Source organism: Hypoxylon trugodes (genome assembly GCF_022578975.1).
Source record: "Hypoxylon trugodes strain CBS 135444 unplaced genomic scaffold F4822scaffold_2, whole genome shotgun sequence".
Lineage (NCBI taxonomy): Eukaryota > Fungi > Ascomycota > Sordariomycetes > Xylariales > Hypoxylaceae > Hypoxylon > Hypoxylon trugodes.
In genome coordinates, this window is record NW_026250017.1 from 1,390,879 (window position 1) to 1,409,696 (window position 18,818).

General features: G+C 47.1%; 5 protein-coding genes across 5 annotated transcripts; 4 read left to right on the plus strand and 1 right to left on the minus strand.

Annotated features, from left to right (window-relative positions):
• Positions 1–1,391: 1,391 nt before the first annotated feature.
• F4822DRAFT_425380 (Six-hairpin glycosidase-like protein) lies at positions 1,392–2,714 on the plus strand (the record flags this gene model as incomplete). The annotated part of the gene is made up of 2 exons (XM_051460323.1): positions 1,392–2,546; positions 2,619–2,714. 2 exons carry the CDS (start codon positions 1,392–1,394, stop codon positions 2,712–2,714), a joined length of 1,251 nt encoding a protein of 416 aa, XP_051317941.1.
• A 2,206-nt stretch (positions 2,715–4,920) lies between these two features.
• Positions 4,921–5,620, plus strand: F4822DRAFT_117520 (uncharacterized protein). The gene is made up of 2 exons (XM_051452560.1): positions 4,921–5,113; positions 5,168–5,620. The coding sequence occupies exons 1-2, from the start codon at positions 5,073–5,075 to the stop codon at positions 5,586–5,588; spliced, it is 462 nt and encodes a 153-aa protein (XP_051317942.1). The 5' UTR covers positions 4,921–5,072; the 3' UTR covers positions 5,589–5,620.
• A 363-nt stretch (positions 5,621–5,983) lies between these two features.
• F4822DRAFT_389819 (IMP-specific 5-nucleotidase) lies at positions 5,984–8,390 on the plus strand. Its single transcript, XM_051457011.1, has 5 exons — positions 5,984–6,177; positions 6,259–6,294; positions 6,533–6,694; positions 6,832–7,533; positions 7,596–8,390. Exons 1-5 carry the CDS (start codon positions 6,153–6,155, stop codon positions 7,979–7,981), a joined length of 1,311 nt encoding a protein of 436 aa, XP_051317943.1. The 5' UTR covers positions 5,984–6,152; the 3' UTR covers positions 7,982–8,390.
• A 664-nt stretch (positions 8,391–9,054) lies between these two features.
• On the minus strand, positions 9,055–11,127 carry F4822DRAFT_117545 (uncharacterized protein). Its single transcript, XM_051452561.1, has one exon. It carries the CDS (start codon positions 10,772–10,774, stop codon positions 9,107–9,109), a length of 1,668 nt encoding a protein of 555 aa, XP_051317944.1. The 5' UTR covers positions 10,775–11,127; the 3' UTR covers positions 9,055–9,106.
• Positions 11,128–12,171: 1,044 nt separating this feature from the next.
• F4822DRAFT_117571 (uncharacterized protein) lies at positions 12,172–12,695 on the plus strand. The gene has a single exon (XM_051452562.1). The coding sequence runs from the start codon at positions 12,211–12,213 to the stop codon at positions 12,493–12,495; it is 285 nt and encodes a 94-aa protein (XP_051317945.1). The 5' UTR covers positions 12,172–12,210; the 3' UTR covers positions 12,496–12,695.
• The last annotated feature ends 6,123 nt before the right edge of the window (positions 12,696–18,818 follow it).

Genomic DNA, 18,818 nt, shown 5'->3' on the forward strand with positions numbered 1-18,818 from the left:
AGGCGGCCTAGGTAGAATTGATAGGACAATATATACACATTGGCCAGGCAGTTGTGGCTGGACTTCCTCATGCAGCCACCGACGGCATCGTTCAATAAATCACTCACTGGCTGTCTGTACGCCCGGGGGTATAGCCGATTTCAACAAATTGCAGTTATGGCGCACCTTATAGTGCTGTGGCGCAAAATAGTAGAGCTATTTGTGGAAGTATCACATCATTTAGGTCTAAGATTGTCGCGGTACCTACCTCCTATTCTGTGCCGTTTTGCGGTAGTGCTACGCCATGTCTAAGACATTTTGCTTTTTCTTCGCCCACTACGCCGCAGTAAACGAATCGGCGTCGCTGGCGGTAGAAGAGCGAGCAAACACACCTGGATATTGTGATTGTACCTGTACAAAGGGCGGACTGTATTCGAATTTCTTGCCGGACCTGTTTCATCTTTAATTCGTCGGCTTCCACGAGTTTATAGTGAGGGGTAAGTGAGAAGAAACCAATCGCGCACTTGGAAGATTCCTTGATATTCTCAATCCTCAAGACTGTCGCTTTCCAAAACCTCATACGACGGAATAATAAGAACCCGCTCTCGCCTCGCTCTTTGTCTCGCGCTTTTGCTTTGTAAGATCAAACATTATAATCGTTTGGCGACATCCAAGCTGGTCCGCTGGTTTACAGTGGTCGTAAGCATGCCCACTCGAGATTGGGATTTACATTGGAACAAAGATGGGGTTGAGAGGCACAGCAGTTATATACCCCAGACGAACGCACAAAAATATACTTAGCTAATAGTTGGATAAGCACAAGGGGAGCATCATTTTACAGGCACTTTCAATTGACAACTCGCGATATACTCCATTTCTTTACCTTAAGCGACGATAATTATACCGAAATAGGGGTAAACCTGGAGATGTCTGGACATTGTACTACATTATAGAATAAAATAATACATGTAAACTGTGATTATAAAGCAAACTTCGGAACCGATTGCGGAATGCGGCAGGGCGGGATGTCCGTTTTCTTTGTGCGAAATCCTTGTCGTAAAAGCTTCAACGACGACACCGCCGCATTGGTACTGCATCTAGGTAATTGATTCATCCCTAGTCCCGTCTAAGCAATCTCCTAAACGACTGGGACTAATGGGATCCAACGCGTAATCTAAAGCTTCTAAAAGGAAACTCCACGTTTTCTTTTAAAAAGTTACCCATCTTCCACGTTCTTTCTGACACATCTTTGGATACACCAATGCAATCCCGCCTAGTCGAACCTCACCGAGTCCTCAAATTACGGTCGTCTAGTATAAAACCACGAATCCTAATCGATTTGTGAGAAGGGCTGCATTGGAACAGAAACCAATATTCACTCTTTTGAAAATAAAATAAAATAAAAATTAAAAATGGTCGGAATACAAGCTTACGCCACCGGGGCGGTCACCGCCTTTGTCCTCGCTGGTCAGGCAGCTGGAGTAGTAGTAGGAAGAACAACGGGAGTGCAATCTAAGTACTCAACATGGATGGCCTCAAGTATCATGGCTCGCAGCCAGGGCATCAGGACCGGCAATGGAGGTGTTTCGGAGCTCTTGCAGTGCGGTTTCACGCAACGCGCTCTCTTGGCAGCCACGGCGCAGTACCCGGAAGACACGGAATTCGTGCCCCGCGCACGCGATTACATCCGCAACAGCGCCTTATCCGTGATCCCCTCGGTTAGCAACGCCAGCTACGATGCGGTATCATGGCCGATGGACCGTCTTTCTAACGGAAACGCGCTCCTCATACTATCCGACAGCAGCGATAGCGAGGCGGCCTCGTTCCGCACCGCGGCTGACACGCTACGTGAGAGTATTAACTTGAACCCGCGCACCTACGAGGATGGTCTCTGGTATTACCACTACCCACAGCAGAGCTACTTGGACGGCATGTTCTCGTTGGCCCCGTTCTACACTATCTACGCGACCCACTACGCTGCCACGAGCAACAACACCGCTTCCTTGGATGATATGCTGCACCAGATCGAGCTACTCTGGAACCACACCTACAAGGCCGACTCCGGCCTCTTGGTCCACGGCTACGACGCCTCTAAGGCCGCATCATGGGCCGACCCGGTAACCGGCGCCAGCCCGCACGTCTGGGGCCGCAGTCTAGGATGGTACTCCATCGCACTCGTCGAAACCCTCGAAGTCCTCCCCACCTCGCCCCAAATCCCGACTAAGTACCGCGAGTATCTTCTCAAGAAGTGGCGTTCCCTAGCCGGCGCTCTAATTGATCACGTTGACCCAACAACCGGTGGATGGTGGCAATTGCTCGACCAACCCGGGCGCGAGGGCAATTACATCGAGTCGAGTGGCAGCTCCATGTTCACCTACGCTCTGCTCAAGAGCGCGCGTCTGGGATACTTGGGTAGCAATGCTACGCTCGCGTCGAAGGCGGTGGAGACTGGTGTGCGTGCGCACAAGTACATTACAGATACGTTTGTGATACACCAAGCCAACGGCACGTTGGAGTGGAACGGGACGGTTGCGGTGTGCAGTTTGAACTCGACGGCTTCCTACGACGTAAGTGATATATATCTATGATTCGTCCTTGTTAATTTTGATCGGTTATAAGAGACTAACCCTATGTGATAGTACTACATCCACCAGCCTATCCTCTTCAACAGCGTGCTCGGTTCCGCCGCCTACGTTTTCGCGTCTCTCGAGACTGAACGCCTGGGAGGACAGTGATGGATTAAAATTATTCTGTGTACATCTTTTAATTGTTAATGGGGGACCCCCACTGAGATTATACATAGCAGGCCGATGAGTAGTAGTACCTGCCCACCTAGGTAGGTACTCCATGTTATGTAGCAACATAATCAGAAAAGCTTTGATTTCTTAATACCATTGGAACCTTTCTCCTGGGGCAATTCTGTTCCGACAATATGGATTTAGGAAGACTCGGATAGAGTACGCCTAGGTATATTGTTACCAGTTATGCTTTGGTGGTATTAAGAGCAGGACGTCGGTTTTCGAAAATACAGACAATCTAATAGATTGGACCTCATATGGTGAACCAGGTTTCCGGGAACATTACGCCATTTGGATGCTGGGTTCGCTAAGAAGACCTTCCCTGGTTTTCCTAACCAGTGGACTAGCTGTCTAGGAAAAAGTAAATCGTCGTTAAATCAGTGGTAAAAGCACTACATGGATGCTTTAAATGGGTAATCGAATTTGACTAACTCCATTCGATTTATGATTTCCAACACATCAGTAGACGCAATTTTACAATCGTATAGAGTATGAGTGCGCAACTTATATTGAAGGATGGGTAGCATATAATAAGATGGCTCTATGATTAAAGTAGTAATAATAATAATAAAAACATAGCAAATATGGCGAAAATGCAGTGTTTCTTATCAGTATGGGCCTATTAAAACGGTATCGCTCATTCAAACCCTTCGGATTGAGCAGCGGAGTTACTCTTCGGCGGGGGTTTAATGCTCTCGAAAGCTGAGCGATCTACAAATGATCGTCAAAGACATCTAGGACCAGGGTATCGGTCTTCTCTAGTAGCTTAGGTGAAAAATTCTTTGGTAAATAGGCAAGATTCTTCATGCATGCCTGACAGGACATAGCCCAAGGTCTCGGGTCAAACACACGAAGATCATCCGACGATCAGGATTCCAGGCAGAATGTTTCGGGCTGCATAAGCTGCAGGACAGATCGGGCGTATGATAGATATGCCTCGTGTTGAGAAACCGTCTTGGCCGCGTTGTTATCTCGCATTCGTCGTGGAGCCGATCATCCAGGCCTTCGATACGAGAACTTCGCCTTCATCAAAGATAAATTAGTGACATCGAAGTGGTAGCCCAAACTGGAGATTTTTGGGTCGGCGAGATGAAGTTATATGAAGCTCTCTGCTATCGGATATTGTCCCGTCATCCAGGCTAAAGAGGCTGAATAGCCTCGTCACTTTTTGTGGGGCGATGTGATCACCAAGTTGAATAATACCTGCCAATCATGAGGCGTATAACCCGACCAGATTCTCCAAATCGCATATTGTAGTCGGTTTCAGCTTTCGATTTTCCTTGGAGTTGTCCTGTCGTGTCTCGGCTATGCCAATATGCATAGTATCAAATTCTGAAGCCTAGAACCTGTAAACTCTAGGGGAGATAGGTGCCGTCGCCGAAAACCATGATCTCAAATAGTGCTTGATGTCAATAAAGATGCTCCTCGGAACGTACTTTAAGAGGAAGGTGGTTTTTCTTGAAATCCTTCTAAAGTTGGCAAAGGACTCGATGATAGAGTTGCCAGATTTCTTCGGAGTAGCTATGCCACCATAGATGACACTGACCTTACGATGGAGTGAAATGAAAGTCCATATGATCGATATTTAGATCCGATAAGCATTGCGTATCTGAAGGATAGTATAGTTGACTTAGAAGTAAAGCCTCGCTCAGCAACGAAGAGCCCGAGGAACATCGCTAAGTTGGCATGTCCTTCTCGTTGTTCGAGTAGGCCGATATACTTAGTAATATGTGAGTGAGATGGAAGGCGGGGAGGACTCTGGCCTAGATTTAATATCGAGGTAGGTTGTTCCTAAAATAACCGAGAACCCATCACAATGTGGGAGCCCGAGCCATTCTGCAATATACCCGTACCGTAAGATTGACTCTTGAAAATGCGTCTCGGAGACCGTCATCTCATTATCTCTAGCCACTAGTACACTTGAGAGCATACGAAAATCTCTGGTAGGATAGGAAGGGCGGGAGAGGCAATGGTAACTCAGCCGGGGCATAATTCCTTGAACGGGTGATGGTGGTGAGGTCTCCAACCATGCAGGCCAAATGTTATTTTAAATGCGACTAAGATCGAAGATGGTGATAAATGAAAGACGCGCATATATAAATGGGCTCTCTATCCGCGACTGTGTTGAAGTTAACCACATAATTCCTGTCTTATATTATCAGCTCATTTCCCATTAGTAAAAGTTAGCATCACGATTATATAAAATATCCTTCTAAATATTGGTTAGCAGCATTCCACATCCTTGAAGGTTGAACGAAGCCAGCTGACTGATAGAAGAAATCACCAAACTCAATCATGAAGTTCTTCATCGTTGGTTTTGTCGCGGCACTAGCTAGGTGAGAGCTCGAGCGATATTAAGATCGTGAGAATTAGCGCTAATGATAACATAGCGTCGTCAGCGCTACCGCAGCCGTGGAGGCGGAAGCCGTTGTGAATTCGGAGCCTTCGGAAACCCGTCGACCACCTCACTGGCCACACCCATCCAGCACAACTGCAGCAAGCTCATCGGAAACTACTACATCATTTATCATTACCATCACCACATTGCCAGGTCATCCTACTACGTCCGTCAGTGCCGCTTGCCCGACGGTTACGCACACGACGCGGCCAAGTGAGTGCGAGCCATTTTTGTGTCCAGTTCCAGGCTGCACATTGGAGGAGGAGCTGTTCATTCCATGTGGCTGCAAGGGAGTTAAGACAGCTTTGTTCGTGGACGGGTGTCAAACTGCTTGCCCTGAGGGATGCATAACCCGACTCAGAACAGTCACGGCAGCTTGCGCAACGGCAACTCCAGTTCCATTCATAGCATAAAGAGTGTTGAGCGATTGGACATAAAATGCTAAGACATAAAAAATTTATCTTCGTATCTCCATATTCAAAGGTTGTATTGTTGTATGTTACGTTGAAGTATAGTATCAATTGATGGAACTGATGGAATTGATTCCTCCTTTCGGGAATGATGTTCTGATGTTGTAAAGTTGAAACGAATAGAAAAGAAGCTTAAAGACTCGTGATAAATGGTTGAGAATAAAATACCGAATCCAGACACCGCCTCATGCGCTAATGGACCACTGGAATGACGCTATGACGAATATGTTCGTAGCGCCAATGTCACTGTGGCGTATAGGCAGCGTAGGTACATTCCGGCCTCACCAGCGCATTGGATGTCCCACTCCGGCGGTATAAATGTGCCCCACAACTTATCCCAGACCTCAACGAACCTCGTGATCAATGATATGTACCCCTTAACTTTAGAAACTTAGACCGTTCCGATTCACTTCGTCTCTTCTTTACTTTTTTATTCTACTATTTTTTAAACTTCTTTTCTCGTGGGTGGGATATTCAATAGGGAAATTGTTGTAATATTTTAGCAAAATGACCTCAAGATACAGAGTAGAATGTGAGCTCCATTTCCGTTTCCGACCTCTTCTTCCCCGATAATGTACCAATCCGGTGACTAACACGGGTGTTGAATATATAGATGCATTGAAGACGCACAGAAGAGATCAATTCATAGGTATAACCTCAATTTTATATAGTTCTTATTTCCATTTACTCATTCTTATCTTTACCGGTCATCTTCACCGTCGTTATTGGAAAAAAACGGGCCTCCAGTTACTCACCGGATAACCCCAATTAAGTACAGCGGACACGGCGCAGGCTCACTCATACTTATTCTCACCTCACTCTTATAACTACCACCACCGCCACTAAATATCCCATTGAAATTTACCAATAACTAACACGCTTTTTAGAATGGATCAAAGGACTCCTAGCCGTGCCATTCGTCTTATATTCCCAACCAACAGGAATATTCGACGAGACAAACGGCTTCAATATCTCTCAGAGCTCCGAGGAGGCACACAGGCGTTATGCCGAAATAATGAGGGACATCGAGGTCATGGTCGATGATCATAGTACGTCCCTGTCTCTGTCCCTTCTTCGACCGTGTGCCCTCTTTCTCCATCATCCCCTTACCTTCCCCAACCCCTTTCCTCTTCCCCGCGCGCTCGGAACCAGGTCCCACGACCGGTCGTTGACGTATGCCTTGCAGTCACGCACCAATTAGACGCCTCTAGAGTCCCTTCTAAGCTCAAGTTGTTGGTACCGACCATTGGCAATTTCTTTACACGGCTTCCTCTTGAAGCTGCTTTCAAGTTCCAAGATCGCAAGCGGTACATATCCTCACGTCGCTTCGTCTCACCATCTTTCAACGATGTCCGCCTTATTCTCAATACGGCTCAGCTTATGGCCGTGACCACCCACGGTACCTTACGCCTCGCTACCTTCGATGGAGATGTCACCTTATATGATGACGGCGAGAGCCTGGAACCCTCCAGCCCTGTCGTCCCTCGCATCATTGACCTCTTACGCAAGAATGTGAAAGTCGGAATTGTGACGGCTGCTGGTTACACAACTGCCGATCGGTACTATGCCCGCTTGCATGGGCTCTTGGATGCCATTGCTAGCTCCACCGCCCTCACTCCTCAGCAGCGCCAGGGCATTATCATCATGGGTGGTGAGGCCAATTACTTATTTGAGTTCAGCCCATCGTCGCCGCACCTCTTGGCCTCTGTCCCACGGGAACGCTGGCTGACGCCTGAGATGGCGGCTTGGTCCGACGCTGGTATCGCTGCATTACTTGACATTGCCGAGGCTGCATTGCGCGATTGTGTCAAGAACTTGAACTTACCCGCGACGATCATGCGCAAGGACCGTGCCGTCGGTGTGGTTCCTCGGGACCCCAGCTTACGGAGTAAGTAGTACTCATTCATCAACGTCTTAAACAACCCAAATGACTAACCCAATACCCTTAAGTCCCCCGCGAATCCCTCGAAGAAACAGTCCTAGTAGTCCAAAAGACCCTCGAACTCAGCACCCGCGGGCGCGACTTCGAGAACCAAGTCGTACCCTTCTGCGCCTTCAACGGCGGGCGGGACGTCTTCGTCGACATCGGGGACAAGAGCTGGGGTGTCTCCGTCTGTCAAGCGTGGTTCGGATCCGACGATAGTAACGGTACCGGTGCTGGCGCCGGTCGCATTCGTCCCGAGCAGACGTTACATGTCGGCGATCAGTTCCTCAGTGCTGGAAGTAACGATTTCAAGGCCCGTAGTGTATCTACTACGGCTTGGATCGCGAGCCCGGCTGAGACGGTCGAGTTGTTGGATGAGTTGGCCGATTTTATGGGGAAGAAGTTGAGTTGAATTAATTAACTGACTGACTAAATCATGATACATAATACATGACATCGATGACAAAATGGAGGAAATAATCTGTTACGTAGGTACGGGACGAGGACAGATTGAAAAGGGCTTAAAAATATGTTTAATTTAATGTTTGGGGGGCATGTCTGGCGTTAGGGATGTATATGAATTACTTGCCTGAACTACATATGTATTGGGGTGTAAGAAAACATATTGTGTTGTGGTTAATCATAATAGACGGCTTGTTTTTACGTGGGCATTAAATGATTATAGAAAATTAGCATTGGGATTTTAAAGCATCACATATTATCTGGTATGGGAATGGATAGACCTTACTATTTTCGATAGCGAATATAGCGATAGACTGAAGTTATCTCATCATCAAATGTGATTCGCTTGGAGCACACTATGAGGGCTTTTCTATCGACAACATTAGAATCACATAATCATGGGAATCTCACAAGGTGACAAGTACAGAGAAACTACTAGTATCTGTATTGATTCAATGGACCAGTTGCCTGGTGTCGAAAGCTATATTTTGTGGCGTACCTCCGCTGACCACTAAACCCGTTCTCACGGGTAGAACACACTCTTCATTTCGCTCGTCAAAGACAGGGTTACAATCCCCAGGTATAATCCATCTAAAGTGCAAGGTGCGGACCTCCTGTCTGACACAATTTTTTTTTTGTCTTCTCCGTCCATAATGCCTATCATACCACCCGCCGTTTCTATAATGCTTCTCCAATCAAACCAAAACCCCCTTCAATGCAAGAAAAACAAGTAATGCTTATCCCTTAGAAAACACAGGGATAGTATTCCGCCCTCCAAACCACGCGCCCCTTTTCGATGCCAATTTCGTTCGTCCTTCGGATTCCCAAACACCATGAGTCAAGCCAAGCCCTTAATTTCCTATGCACAGAAAGTAGAATAAAAAGTATGAATGGGTATTGGGGTATTTCAAAAATCGATGCAAGCAAGGGACTATTACGGGTTGCCAGCGGTCAGTCCCGAAGTCCATAAAAAATATCCACCGTCCGCGTTGAAAATCATGCAGTAGACAAAGGAGAAAAATGTGCTATCAGCAGAGAATGTGAAATATGAATGAAGTGCATGCTTAAAGCGCACTTAAAATCCCGACGGCTTTCGGAGCTGCCCGAGAGGTGCGCCAAAGTTGCTAGATGTCCTGAGCTTAAGAGGGATATCTTCCTCAGGTTCAGCTTCAGCTTCCAAGGGATCCTGAATATCGTGTGCTCCATCACCACCGACCTTTGATGTCTCGCGTTCCTTAGTCGACTCATCTGAGTCAGTGGGGGATTCGTGCTTAAGCACGCGTGGGCGAATATTGTTGAGTTTTGCGTGCTCAAGCTTATCAGATAGAGCCTTGAGGAATGGTTCATCAGCTGCCGGGAGATTCTTAAGGTGCAATGGCCCTTTCAATTCTGGGTCTTGGTCAACTTCGGGGTCGACAGCTCCAGTTTGATCCTGAGCATGGGGTCTGTCAGAGAGACCTGTTGTTTGACTATTGGACAATTCTCCTAGTGCGTTTATCTGTGCCGGTTGATATTTAGGGGTTGGGGCACCAGAACTATCAGCTGTATTTGTCACTCCAGTAGAGTCAACGGTGTGAAGCCGAGATAAAGACATGGAGTGGTTTGGCGTATGTCCAGCATGCATGGTAAGCCTGTCGGACTCGGGAGCTTGGAGCGCTTCCTTTGTCAATTCGCCGGGTATCGTGCGCGAGCGAGCCGGGTCCTTAGATGGAGACAACTTCTGCGGTACAGTTGGGGGCGAAGACGACTTTCCATCGGTGAACGTTGTTTTCTGAACAGCATTTGACCTTAAGCGAATTCCTTCGAGCTCAGGAATGACCTCCTGAATGTCAATGGACGGAATTCGTTCCGGTTGAACTTTTGGAGATCCCGCCTTCGGCGATGGACCCTGCATACGAGGATCTAAGGGTATGAAAGGCTTCGACTCTGGCATGGTAGACCTATGTATGTTACTAGGTAGAGAGGTTGGGGACTTGACATCCGAGGGGCTTTGAAACCTGCTGGTGGGCTGCGAAGCAGATGCCGCATCAACAACACCGTCAAGAGACGCTTCACCCACTGTTCCCGTTGGGGAAGCTTTGCTACCCATTTTACGGAGCAGGTCGGACAGCCGATCCCTTTCCCTTTCAGCTGCTTCAGCTCTCGTCTTCCATTCCGACAAGTCCTTCTCGAGCCTTACTCTTTCATCAATCCATAATGCTCGTTCGCCATCCATTATCGCTCGCTCCTCTTGATAAAGCTCTTCGGCTCGAGCGCGGCTGGCCTCGATACTGGCTCGCTCAGCACGCCAGCTTTCGAGTAGCTTTCGGTTCTGTTCTTCCCTACGCCGTAGCAAGTCCGCAGCGGAAAGATTGCTCATGTCGAGCGGGGAGGTTAAACTTGGTTCCGTAGATGGAGATGTTACGCCAGACCCAGGTCCGTATTTGGTTGGGGATACGGTCGCTGATCTCTGGTCACGAACACCTGGTGGACTCGGGCGTGGTGAAAGCTGCTGTTGATGAGATCGTGGGACTACAGAAACTAAAGGCGAATGCGAATAATTGGGAGGTGGTAGATTCGTCAGATGCGAGTCGTCGAAGTATGAAAGTTGGTTAAGAGCACGTGGTAGAGATAGTGGTGATATAACCGATGTTGAAGAATGGCCGTTGAGATGAGAGGTGAAGTGCATCGAACGTTGGCTTGGATCAAGCACAGCGCCCGACGGCAGGAAGGAATCGGACGGCAACCTTGTCATGGTGAGCATGGTCGTTGTTGAGACAGCTGCGAGCGAATCGTAGATGAAGGACCGAACGAGTACAGAAGTGCTGGCGAGGTGGAGGTTGCGCGACGCAAGATCTTGATTGGGCGGGTACAATCCGAGATATCAAGAAGTCGAAGTTTCCCCTCTACGTCGTGATTGAATTGCCCGAAATGTCCGTCTGTTGGTAATTGCCAAGCTTCGATATTGTGAAGGTACGAGCATCAAGCTACAGAACAATCATTCATTCAACTGTCTGCGACCTGCGACAAACGGTAGTCTGGTGGGCACCAACTCAAATATCGTATCGAGTCGAGTTCAAGGAGGGGAAATATATCGAGATATAATAGGTTCACCCAGTAAACCTATAGTGTGCGACCACCTTGCAATACCTCGACACTCGCTCGTTTATACGCTAATGCGACGTGTAGTAACCTAACCGGAAGCTATGATTCGTACTTTCGGGTTCGTGTTATTCCAAACTCGATAGGTCGTTTTACACAGATGATACGTTCAACAATCTGGCGAGTAGACTTAGGTTGATAGGTAGGCGAGTAGGTAGGTTAGATAGGGAGGTAGGTGGATATGTAGGTACAGTTATGTCGTATGTATGCGTCTGTATGTAGGTGACTGTGCTTGAACATATGCCGAGGTAAGCCAAGTTTTTTATGTATAGTACATTATAACAAAGCTACTTGACTGCGGGCGGCATCTATATCATTTCCACTTTATGTAGATACTGACGTAGATTGTTTGCTATTCGAGTTCTTTTTTTTTTTCGCACCCAACTCACATAGTATTTGCATCTGCATTTGCATATACAATGCCAGTTGTGTGTGCGTGTGCGGGTTCGTAGGGACAAAAAGAAGTCGGGTGTATTGTTAAAAGGTGAAAAGCGAATGGGGCATAAGGAGGACGGACTCGGGTAGGTTAAGAATAGCAAGAATAGTGTACGTAGCGTAAGGTAGTGTAAGGTAGTGTAAGGTAGCGTACGTAGTACATTAATGATATGAATGGCTTTGGGAAGAGATGAATCAATTTAATGCGGGTCTGACAGGGGGAGCCCGAATTGAATAGAAGCAGGCTCGTCTCCCTCCGACCCAGTAAAGATACGTACCCTGTACCTGCTTTAGAACCCTTTTTGGGCCTTTAATGGGTACAAGAGTACTTTGATACTTTGACATTGTAGGTACATCACATGGGAAAGATGGGAAAAGCACTGGCCTGTTGGAGCGGATCTGCCAGGCTTCTTTCCCAAGGGCTGTTTCCACCGCCAGGGGACAATAAAGTGGGAACTTCCTTCTACGACTGCCACGTCCTGGCTCTTCTTCTCCACACATCCACTTAGATAGAGTCTAACTAGCGTAATTGGCCCTATTTAGTCCATTTAATCCATAAATACCCATAAGTATTCACCAACCAAATCCCCTGTTTCCTTCCCAATGCCAATTCCCATCTCTCTCAGATCCTTTTCCCATCTGATATTCTTTTTTCTTTGTCCTGGTCTATTATTTCTCTCTACCGCCTCTTATGAACAATACATCACTTCGATTCTTGGAGTGGGACATGTATCCGATAATCTTACCCACATACCAGCATACCAACCTACCTACTTTTTTTTTTTTATGTACATCATGAAAATCAAACCAAACTGTACACAGCTGCGGGAATTTGGGATCCCCGTCTTGAGTGCGTTTGATACTCCCTACACCCTATACCCTCCTTAACAAAGAATATTACGTCGCATTTCAATATCTGACTGTACGCGTCTGTACTTTCCTATTCCTGCTGTTGCAATCCGTCTGCCATCCCAGCGGATATCACAGCCTTCAGCTAGCCACCCAGTCGGTAAAAAAGCACGATTACCTTAGTTCTCCTATGTCTTGCCTACGGCACAATATAGTGAATCCGCACTGCTGGCAATGGCTCTACCCAATTGCCCTGTGCCAACGCGGCAAACTGTCATCAATCCACCGACTGCTCTGACGTGCCAATGAGCAATCTTCCTGGCTGCAGGGGGACGGCCCGCTGGAGCTTCGAATAGAATTCCTCAGATGCGAAACAACCTCAACGCGCCAATCAGAATATTCCCAACACCGATTTCTTACTCGCAGAGTGGTTGCTGACATGCCTTCAGCTTCTCACCATGTACACCATGTATACACCATGTACATACACCCCTCTCTTTTGCAACCCTACAAGCTCTTCTTTTTTACTACTCACTTCCTCTTACGGCTCATCGTTAGAGTGTTTCTGCTTTTGCCGGGACTCCCGCGCCCGTTGATTATGCTGTTGTGTACAGGTGGCTACGACTTATATCAATCGAGGCCCCTTTAATTGTCCGGAGGCGTTTGCTCCTAACCTGATTTGATTATCCTCAATTTATTTCTCAGGTACCACCATATCCACCATGTTCAAAGGGTCCCCTCGAGAAGACCCTGGTGGTAGTGCCCAATACGACTTTCCCTTTTCGAGTGAACCCTTCACTTTTCCCCACGAATGACTCCGATCTCTGACTGGCATTGATTGGCTCGTCAAAATTCGGGATATTTCTTCCACGAGTTTCCCTGCCTCAACTGCCCATATACCATCAAATCCCATAGGTATCTTGTGACTATCATTTTACCTAAACGTGAGAAATCTCAACAAAACCCCACCTGCCAAGCGAAAGTGCAAAGCTATTTCATGGGATTTTCGAATTCGAGACCCTGCTGATCAATTCGATAACGACTTAAAGAGCGGCATCTCCAGACTATTGGATACCAGCTTCTTCTCCCCGGTCGCCATGAGGCGCTAGAGGTCGTTCCCCAGGTTCGACTAAGAGACCGATCGCGGGGACGAGCATCGCTCTTAGTCAACACCAAATAGATTATACGAAGGAACTATCCTTTACGAATATCCGTCTTCTTCTTTTTCCTGCGCTTAGCGGACTAAGTTGAATAATTCTAGAAGAATTTGTCCCCATCCGCGATGGATTCTTTGACCATAGGGCTGATAAAGCCTGGACCCTGAATTTCCTAATCTCTAGTAAAATTAGCAGACACTACTGAAGACATCCGAGACTAGTTTGAGGTCACGCGGGATACTAATTTCCCAAGCAGTCTCGTTCGATGTGGTAAATTCACACCAGCTAGTGTGTATACGTAGACTCGGCTGGGTCGGTTATTCGATATCATCGCCCGTTCCGCAGCATCTCATTTCGCATAACTCCATGCTACTTGACTCGCGTACGCCTATTTGCTTCAATTTCTTCCCGACTCTAGACTAGACAATGGCGTATGTTGCCCTAGTTGAGCGTGTCGCTAACAGTAAGTGTAGACAAAGGGTTATTTCAGAAGCCAACAATGACCTTCAATTGTATCTAAATCTGATTTTTCGGATGGACCCTAGTGAATCAGGGTCTAATGAAACGAGCATATCATGAGCGCCCGAATAGTTCGTCAAAGAATTTGACCGCTTGGCGTTAGACCTCGGTCAAAAAGAGTCTTCGTCAATACGGAAAGGGCCGATGCTCCATCGCCATTGTTACAAGATGTACAGCACTTCGGTCATTTAGCTGTCTCCACGTACCCAACCCAACGCACACACCGCCTAAAGTAACAACACTCATGACTTCAAAATGAGGCAAGCCATGATCAGGGACTTCAAGTGTGGAGAGGGTTAGGTTTGCTCAATGCTCAACATTCTAGGATTTTCCGGCATCGGCAGCCTTCCAAATGGACGAGGCAATGCTTGTTGATGACTGGTATTGTTCGAGGATCCATATTTACAATGTCTTGGCAAATATATCGTCTTGGAGAACGCAAACACAGTCTTCGCACTCTCTAGACTGTTTCATTTCGCACATTCATATCTTTGACATATTAGCAGTCAGAACCTAATCGAGGCGGCGAGCAATTCCAGAGACGAACAGTCAACCAGCCACTGCATCTGTTTACTGGAATACCTTACATCGGGTGGCTACCGCTATTCGTCCGACCCTTGGCACCTGGTTTCATTAAACTGCAGCCCAAGGCCAAATGATCGTACACGTCACTATCGTGACATGGGCAATTCAATAGCTCGATTTGTTGCGGCTCTCACCGCAAAAAAAGCCCTGGCCAGCAGGACCCGCTCAAAATGGAGCATGTTGGCAGATAACAACCTAACAGTCGACCTGGACTTTGTTTTTTTATCAAATCTTTCTGAAATTGCCAGCCCAACCACCTAGTTCAGGAACCAGCAAGACATGAATCATGAGCGACCGTTGAGAGGTCCAGTACGGACTCGCCAGCGCTTCCTCCCGGCCCTAGGGTTTTGGCGTCCAACCATGCCACGTGCAAGACCGAGAAAAGAAAAATATTCAATCCAGAAGGCAGACTTTTCATAAGGCGCAAGTAGTGCATGTGGATGATGGTCTTTTCTCGGAGCCGTGGGTCCAGCGCCGCCTGACGGTCTTGACTACTGCGGCTAGTTTCCTTAGCCAACCGGGTCCGCCGGTCTACCGGTATTCAGTTTCGGTATTGGTCGGCTGGATCGCGAGATCTAGGTTCCCTAGGTCAAATTTCCGTCAATAATGCCTGCCGTACTGTTTTCACCGTGGTTTCCTGCCACGATGATGCTTTGAACTCCGTTGAGGGATTCGCATCCGCCGAGTGTAGGTATCCGGCGATTCGTCATTAAGTAGGTCCTAACGGTGAAGCATTCTAGATGTTTCTAAAAGTTACTGTGTTTGGCCAGTCGCCGCCTTCTCATTCCGCGTTTAAACGGCGCCAGCCATTGAGTGTGTAGCAATGCTGTTGCGCAACGGATGTCCAAGTAGATGTATATCGATATATTCTTTGTCGTGATAACCACTTCGTGTCTCAGACCAAGTAGATGGCAATAGTAGATGCTCAATATCTTCCATAGTGTAGCTCCCTTCCCTAGGCCAGGCCCATTGGCATATATGATGTACTCAATTCTTTATCAAGGTAATTTATGGTAATTTCCACGGTCGGAGACCACGAAATCAAGCTCGGAAAATACAGCGCCACTCATCGAAAGTCGCAACGCGCGATGTTTACTGTCGATGTAATCATACACACTACCCCAATGCCAACGAGGCGTTTAAGGATTAAGAAACCCAATGACCTAGTGTGTTAGATGGATAAAGAACTCCGAACCATGGCCCATACTGGCGAGCCCTAGGGTTTTCTAGATCAGTAAGAGGCTTGTGTGATTCCATTGGAGCCCTTTCAACCCAATACATCTGATTTCTGATGTCAGGCATCCGTCGTGGAGACATATTGAAGCGCTTTTCCCCCGTTAAGCCATCCATTCATATATAGGGCACTATTCCTGGACAATGTGAGCGTCTCAACAAGGCCCTTGGAACCATTTCACGAAGCATTCGATTTAAGTCATTCATAAACGCATACACGAAGGGGAAACCATAAGGTCTAAAAGATATTGATCCTTGACTGAGCCTCCGATTGTCCTTTTTAATGATGCATGCGACATCTGCTGTATGAGAGCCCCCATAGACCATCAAGGGAAACTACAAAAGTGCCTCTAAATTAGCCGCCAAGGGAGTGGGAGGTTTATCGAAAATCGACAAAAAGAAGTCTACTGCCAATTTCCATGATCAGTCATAAGAAATGGACGGCTCAGATCCTCACCGACCAAAATTACTTAGGTAGTCCATATGGCTTCGTATTTAGATTGTCCGATGAGTCAATAGGGGAGTGACAGATGTTAATGAATCATCCTAGAATTTTTATTCCGCTCTTTCGAGAATTCCCTTTTATCTAGATGTCCAGGTGTCTAGGTGCTATTCCAGTGGGTTATCGTTACATCCGAGACAAGTATTTGGTGATTCTAATCAGGACCATCAGAAATAAATTGCCACTTCATGATGGTATGAAAGACATTTCTTCACGTAGAGAAAGGAGGTCTACTCTTAGATTATGAATGGAGATACACTCAGTCATAGTATATAAAGGACGGCGCAATCATCCACTTGATTCATTGCCTACCTGTCCAGATAAATACAAATTCATTGCCCTAACATACGTAAACTATTCCCTAAACATATTTCGACTGTATACGGAACGCATAAAAGCCTAGATTCGGGTCCTAACTTCATTAATAATATTAAGCGAGGTTTCCCCAGCATCTTCAGTTATCATAGCAAGTCTTGAGCAATCACAAGCTCATACTTCGATACCAATCCGACAGAATGTTCAGTACGGAATATCATCAACCTATCGGCTTCGTATGTTGTCACTGTAGATTCCGCAGTAGCGGTAGCATATGCTCAAACCCAGACAGGCCGGATTGCCCTCATCGTACGCTTCCTCGGTGCCAACAGTGCGCCATCTTATTCACACCATCGCGATCCAGCGATAGTGGATGTCACGACGGGAGGGCCAACGAGATGAAAACCACAACAGTAATAATAACACAAGAGAGACATAACTCCTTCGACTCGGGTACTAGCGATAATGATATCTCTTAAAGGATGAATTGAAGACGAGAAGACAGGAAGCCGGTAGCCATGTATCACCCTCCCTTCTATGAGCCTGGAATAGCTAATCATGGAACCCCTCAGATGAGATAAGCATCATTGATCATGATGCGAGAAGGAATATTACAGGGCTTACAAATTGTCTGAAGACATCACATACTCCGTAGAGAGCGAAGAACTAATTTTGCGTTTCTCCCAGTACATAGATAGGGGAAACGGATAACCCCCAATATCACCAAAATCCACGAATTAACCAACCTACCTAGGTAGGTATCTAATGTGCTTATTGGAATTGTTGAGAATATACCCCTAAATTCCACATCCAAAACGACGTTCTCGCCCTCTATTGTGACATGGACAACCATCATACTTTGCTCGTCCCGTGAGTAAGTTAGCAAGACATCAAAGCGGCGTGTCATGATAAGATATAAGTAGAGCACTGCGCGTTTCGGTGCATTTGACCCAATAATCGCAGTCCATCATGCTGAATCATGGTCTCGGCATCGCACCCCTATCGGCGGATTTAAACCCGTCAGCGGCACACAGATTTCCTCAATGAAACTCGCCGGCGTGAACTTTCCGGGGAAAACCAATCGATAATAGGTAAGCTGACTTCTAGTGCATGTTGTTATCTTCGGGGAGCTGGGTCCGCGGTCCGGCCGCTGGTGGTGATTTATACGAACTCTACTTTGGAACAGGAGACGGACTTACCAACGAGTAGCCTGTGTAGTGCGCCAGTGGGCTTTCCTCGGGTTTACCTATATTCGTAATGTCGAGTTGTGCAGCCTGCCTGTGAGATGATTTACGCAGTGTATCACTGACAGGTATTGTAAAAGCCTACTCGAGCACCTCAGTAAGTAGGTAGCTATAACAATAAGGGCCAGCGGATAGGACTGCTCGTATATAACTCCTCCTTTACACGTGTGATTTACTTGATCTCTAAGTAAAACTTTATTAGTGAGAAAAAATCGTTGTTAAGGAGGGTTAGATCCCCAGTAACATACGCTCGGGTGCCACCATTAGGCAGATTTTGATGCTCTATGGCTGATGGTAAAATTTAAATGGCTCACAGAAGCGTAGGTAGCCTCTCGTCTAGGCACTTAGTATCTATTAAGGCTACTGGCTGATGGCGGGAGTCGAAACTGCGCCATAACTTGGCAGCTTGGCCGCTCGGTACTATGTAGACACCGCGAGCACAGCGATCAGACCTCGAAAATTCGACTAGACAGAGGCACCATAGAGCAAGATAATAGAATAATAGGCTTCTTTACCCCCCGGTCCATAATACGGGGTGCGGTTCTCGAGATCTGAAGCGACGGGACTGACTGGTTTGTTCTAGGCTGATCGTTACGTAGGTGGAACGATGTCTTAACCCTCTCATGGCTCGGCCCGTACATGACTTGCTTGGAGGGAAATAGAAATCGTCAGCGCCACGTCCTCGCTGAGCTATCACATACGTCGATACTGGATACTCGATATGCTTGGCGAAATACCATCCACCTATAGTATCTCCTCAAGAGGACAGGGTTCTCTGTGTCGACATCACTATCGACCTATTCTCAC